This window comes from Elephantulus edwardii, unplaced genomic scaffold (assembly GCF_000299155.1).
Source record: "Elephantulus edwardii isolate Elephantulus edwardi_28Jun2011 unplaced genomic scaffold, EleEdw1.0 scaffold00096, whole genome shotgun sequence".
NCBI lineage: Eukaryota > Metazoa > Chordata > Mammalia > Macroscelidea > Macroscelididae > Elephantulus > Elephantulus edwardii.
Genome location: NW_006399846.1, coordinates 11,867,641 through 11,873,640, shown reverse-complemented (window position 1 = coordinate 11,873,640; position 6,000 = coordinate 11,867,641). Strand labels below are relative to the sequence as shown.

At 40.5% G+C, this 6,000-nt stretch overlaps 1 protein-coding gene across 1 annotated transcript in view; it reads right to left on the bottom strand.

Annotated features, from left to right (window-relative positions):
• IL17RA (interleukin 17 receptor A) overlaps positions 1-6,000 on the bottom strand; it is a 44,822-nt gene that overhangs the window by 18,529 nt on the left and 20,293 nt on the right. Inside the window, exon 2 of the mRNA XM_006891379.1 lies at positions 605-629. Coding sequence (XP_006891441.1) covers positions 605-629 — 25 coding nt within the window. The remainder of the gene's footprint in view (positions 1-604; positions 630-6,000) is intronic.

Here is a 6,000-nt window from a genome sequence, read left to right as displayed (position 1 = left end):
TCCCCTTTTCCTTATGAATCAGGGTGAAGTCTCTCTCAGGGAGGAGTGATAGGGAATGGCAAAGGACACACTAACAAAGGAGATTAATCAGAACTGGCTTTGACAAGCACTGTGGCAATGGGACAATTGAAACAGACTTTCAAGGGGGGATAAAAATGAAATGGGGGGGAAGGCAGAGAAAATCGTGCAATAATGAATGAATGGAAACCTAAAATCTCTGTAAATATTCATTAAAATTAATAAAATTTAATAAAAAAAGGAAGAAAAAAAACCCCAAACCCTCCATCACTGATGTCTCTGTTGCTGTACAATGATAAGCTGTAGTAAGGCAAATCATATTCTAGATTCACAGGAGCAGCAACCCTGAAAATACTTCCACAGCCAGATGACAATTCAGTTCATTTCCTAACTTGAGTATCGCATATATTCTCACTGCGAAGCCCAGAAACATGCATCCCAGAACTCCAAGGATGCTTGTTTTCACTGGTTATCTATCATCCAGCTCTCTGCCCCGAGGTGGAAGACAGTGCTCCTGTCAGATGACAGCAGGAGGCCATTGCTTTACCAGGAAAAGTAACAACAAGAACAAAAATGGATGACTTACTATTCTTGACCCTGCATGCCAGTCCCTGTGGGGGAGAAAAAGAAAAAATAAGTTAAGTAAGGTTATTTCAGCTGCAACAGAAGTTTAATTTCTGAGCCAGTCTCCCAGGGCTTCCCCAAGGCTCCTTCTCAAACATCTTATTTAAAAAGTCTTCCCTTTTCACCTTCCAAGGCAGCTCTTACAGGGGAAGCCATTTCCTGCCCCCAACTCTGCCCAACCGAGGAGAAAGAGGAGGAGACCGGGGCAGGGCGGAGGATGGTGGGATGGAGGTGGCACCTGAGTTGGAAGCCTTAAAACTTGAAAAGATACAGCAATGGTTGGTTTATTTTTCTCATTTATGGCATAACCGCCCCCCCACCCTTACTGGTTTGTATATAATCATTCCTTGCTCTGTTTTGATGACTGCTTCCTGCTCCAAGTATAGCTTTCACATAACCACAATCAATTGTTCTGGGATTCCTATTCTTCTCAGAGTTAGCCAGTTTGTTGTGATCCACACACAGTCAAATGCCTTTGCACAGTCAATGCAACACAGACGGACATTCCTCTGGTACTCCCTGTTTTCAGCTAAGATCCATCTAACATTGGCGATAATATTCCTAGTACCATGGCCTCTTCCAAACCTATCTGGTAGTTCTCTGCTGATGTGTTATTTCAATAGTTTTTGATTAACTTTCAGCAGGATCTTGCTCACATGTGATATTAATGTTATTGTTCGATAATCCCAACACCCCATCAGGTCCTTTTTATTGGAATGAAAACCAATTTGGATTTCTTCCAGTCTAATGGCTAGGTCAGGAAAGGTATATGCCAGAGATGCATCCTATCTCCATACCTTTTGAATCTAAATGTGGAACAGATCATCCAAGAGGCTGGGCTCTACAAGAAGGAATGTGGCTCAGAATTGGAGGCACACTCATCCACAACTTGTGTTATGCTGATGGTACAACCTTGCTTGCTGAAATGGAGGAGGACCTAAGGCATTTGCTGCAGAAGGTCAAGGAGACTGCAGCCTCAGTACAGAATGGAGCTCAACATCAAGAAAACATTCTCACCACTGGGATGATTGGCAGCATCATGATAGACAGAAAAGAAACTGAAATGGTTAACAGCTTCAGCTTGCTTGGCTCCATAATCAATACTCTTGGTACCAACAGCCAGGAAATCAAAAGACAAATTGCACTGAGAAATCTGCTGTCAAGGATCTCTCCCTAGTACTGAAGAGCAATGATGTCAATCTAGAGACTAAGGTATGCCTGATCCAGGCCATGGTCTTTGCAATGACTTGCTATGCATCAGAGAGTTGGACAATAACTAAGGACGACAGAAGAAGAATCCATGTCTTTTAATTGTGGTACTGGAGAAGAGTACTGAATATACCATAGACTCTTAAGAGAAAAATAAAAAAGGTTCATCCTGGAGAGGGTGAAACCAAGCTGCTCCTTGGAGGCAAGGATTTTGAAGCTCAGTCTACATACTTTCGACATGTAGTAAGGGGGGGGGGGACCAGTCCTTGGAGAGGAACATCATGCTTGGAAGGGTGGAGGGATAGCGCAGGAGATGAAGACCCTGGATGAGATGAATTGACTTAATTACTGGTAGTAGGGGTAGGTGTGTCTGAGACAATGAAGTTGGCTCAATATAGAGTAGGATTCAGGGCTGTTATACATCACTATGCCACTATGAGTTGCAAGCAACTCAGTAACTCACAACAACATCACAACATATAATCATTCATACATGTTTTGTATACAAATTCACATACCTTATGTTTTATATAATTTATTGTCATTGCTCTATGCTTATTATCACCTCATCCTTTCAAGATCCCATTAAACCTTTCCCATTACTTCACCTCCCTCTACCCACCAACCTCCGCTATCCCAGTGATTTAAAAGGAAAAAAAATAGTAAAGATAGATTTATTAGAAAGCTATATCCCCAAAGAGATGGACCTCCTTTTTTAAAAACTGAGATTTTAACTAAAGTTTACAGATAAGTTGGATATTCACTTATTATTGTATGTTTTCCTCCCCATCCCCTAGCTTTTTTTAAAAAAAATATTCATTCATTATTGTGTAATTTTCTCCCTCACCCCCACCCCTCCTCCAGTCTACTTTGCTATGCACGTCTTATTCTGGACTGTTGTCTACAAATAAAGCCTAATCACATATTCCTTTTAAACAGTTCTGTCATCTGTTCCAATGCAGTGTTCATTATTTATTTCCTCTGTTCTTAGTTTCCTCCCATACTTCCATGTCAGTCCATGGTATATTCAATACTCTTTGCCAGCATCACAACTCAAAGACATCAATTCTCCTTCTATCATCCCTAGTCATTGTACGCTTTCTGCTTATTTTAAAAAATATAGAGAAAAAAGGAACACTCCCAAAATCATTTTATGATATTTTATAACAGTGGTGTTATGTAGCATTTATCCTTCTGTGACTGAGATATTTGACTCAGCATAATGTCCTCCAGGGTCACCCAAGTTGTGTAATAAGTTCCTGGTTTTTCAGTGCTGCACAGTATTCAATTGTGTGACTATACCATTGTTTTTCCATCCATTCATTTGTTGATAGGCAGTTGGGTTGCTTCCATCTCTTTGCTATTGTGAATAATGGTGTGCATATATCTGTTTGGATGGTAGCTCTGGTTTCTTTAGGGTATATTCCCAGTAGTGGAATTGCTAGGTCAAATGGTATTTCTATACCCAACTTTTTGAGAAAGCACCAAGCTGTCTTCCATAGTATCCCAGTGATTTTTCACTTCCCCCTTTTCGGCTCTTCTTCTCTCCTTTACCTTTTGAATTTTTCTACATATCTTATTCAGTTATCCTCCTATTTTTACAATAGTGGCCTTATGTAATACTTATCTTTATGTGACTGACATATTCACTTAGCAAAATGTTCTCTGGTCTCTCCCAAATTATATAGCATTTTACAAAATCATTGCTCCTGAGTGCTGCATAGTATTCCATTGTGTGAATGTACTACAATTTCTCAACCCATTTGTTTGTTGATGGACATTTGGGCTGTTTCCATTTTCTTGCTATTGTGAACAGCATTGCCATGAACACAGGTGTACAAATGTCAATTCATGTCTCAATTTCCATTTCCTTGAGATGTATTCCTAGCAATGGAATATCTGGATCATATGAGATTTCTAAGTTCAACTTATTAAGGGTATGCTAAACTGCCTTCCATAGTAGCTGTACTATTTTACAACCCATAAGATTTCTTTGGAGAGCAGTGCTTAAGAGTTCTAATACCTCTACATCCTCTCCAACATTTATTGTTTGTGGTTTTGCTGAACTTTGCTACTGCTGCTGGAGTGAAGTGGTATACCTCATTGTTGTTTTAATTTGCATTTCTCTAATTGCTAGTGATTTGGAACACTTCCTCATGTTTCTTAGCCATCTGAATGTTCTCCTTTGTGAAGAGTCTTTTATGTCTTTTGTCCATTCTGTGACTGAGTTGTGTCTTTTTCTTGTGGAGGTCTTGTAGTATTTTGTAAACTTTGGTTATGAGATGTTTGTCTGAAAGGTCACTGCCATTTTTTTTTCCTGCTGGAGAATGTTTTTGATGCACACAGGGATTTGATTTTAAGAAGGTCCCATTTGTTGATCTTATCTTCTCCCTCTTGTACATTTATGGGTATGTTCACAAGCCTATTTATTCCAGAGGCCAGGGCTTCTAATTTTGTTCTTATGATCTTTATGGTTTGGGGTTTTAGCCTTAGATCTCCAATCCACTTTGAGTTGGATTCTGTGTATGGTGTGAGATGTGGATCCTGTTTCATTTTTCTGTAGGCAGATGTTCCATTTTGCCAGCACTTTAAAGAGGCTATTGTTTCTCCATTTAGTGGTTTTTATTAACTTGTCAAATATCAATTGACCCTAGGTTGATTTCTAGATTCTCCCTTCTATTCCATTAATATATATGTCATCATACCAATTAGTGTTTTGACTACTACAGCTGTGTACCAAACATTTAGAGATGAACTATCACCAATCCTATTTGTTGTTGTTGTTGTTATGTGCTGTCAAGTCACCTGCAACTCACAGCAATCCCATGTACAGAAGCTCTGAACCCTGTTCTATCCTAAGCCAACTTTACTGTCTCTGACACACCTATCCCCATTACCCCAGTCACTGAGTCAATTCACCTCATAGAGGGTCTTCTCTTGCACTGTCCCTCCACCCTCCCAAGCATGATGTCCTCCAAGGACTAGTCCCTCCTTGCAAAATGTCCAAAGTATGTCAGATGGAACTTCAAAAGCCTTGCCTCCAAGGCGTAGCCTGGCCAGGACGAACCTGTTTGTTGTCCTAGCAGTCCATTGTATATTCAATACTCTTCTCCAGCACTACAGCTCAAAGGTATCAATTCTCCTTCTATCATCCCTAGTCATTGTCCAGGTTTATGCTTATTTTAAAAAATAGAGAAAATGAAGGAACACTCCCAGAGTCATTCTACGATACAAGCATAACCCTAATAACCAAAACCAGGCAAAGATATCACCACAAAAGAAACCTACAGCCCAACATCACTCATGCAAAAATCCTTAAAAAAAATTCTGGCCAAAAGAATTCAACAACATATTTAAAAAAAAATCATCACAACCAAGTAGGATTTTTAAGAGGAATGGAGGGCTGGTTCAATATAAGGAAGACAATGTAATCTGTGAGATGTCTGTGGCTCAAGGAACTGGATAGTTTGCTAATAATGTAAATAAAGGCAAATAGTGACTTCTGAGTGGGAACATATGTGTAGACCACTAAGGTAGAGATTGGCCCATTTTTGGCCATCCTGCCAGGTTTACATTAAGCAGGTTCAGAAGCAGAAAATCAGAATCTCACTACCACCAAGAAAGAAGAAACAAAGAATGCAGCATGACCTCTGAGCCAAAGGTTGCTGTGTGAGACGGAGTGCAACAGAGATTGAGACTGAGACCCTGCAGTCCAGATGGCAGCCGTGATCCCAGCGGCAGCAAAGGTGGTGGAGAATTAGAGACTGATATGAGCCAGAGCTGAGCTAGGTCTCTGCCTCAAAGAGCCATAGTTGAGCACTCTAGCCTAGGCTCAGAGTGGGGTGCCCCTAACTGGCAGAACTGAAAGAGCTCTTTTACAACACTTGCCTGAGAGTGAGGCAGAGCCCAAAGCTTTGAGGCCAAATGTCTGAGAAAGGCCTGCCTGCTAGCTAACAAGATAATTGTGTCCTGAGTGTTTCCAACTTGAATTGTAAGCTGTTACTTATTAAACCCCATAATGACATTATCTGTGAGTTCTGTGTGGCCACTGCAACAGATTGTTGAATTTAATAGTAAAGTAGTGAGAGAGACATGGGAGGAGCAGCTGGTCTTAGGGTTGACAGCAGAAAGTGTGCGAGTATGTCTGAT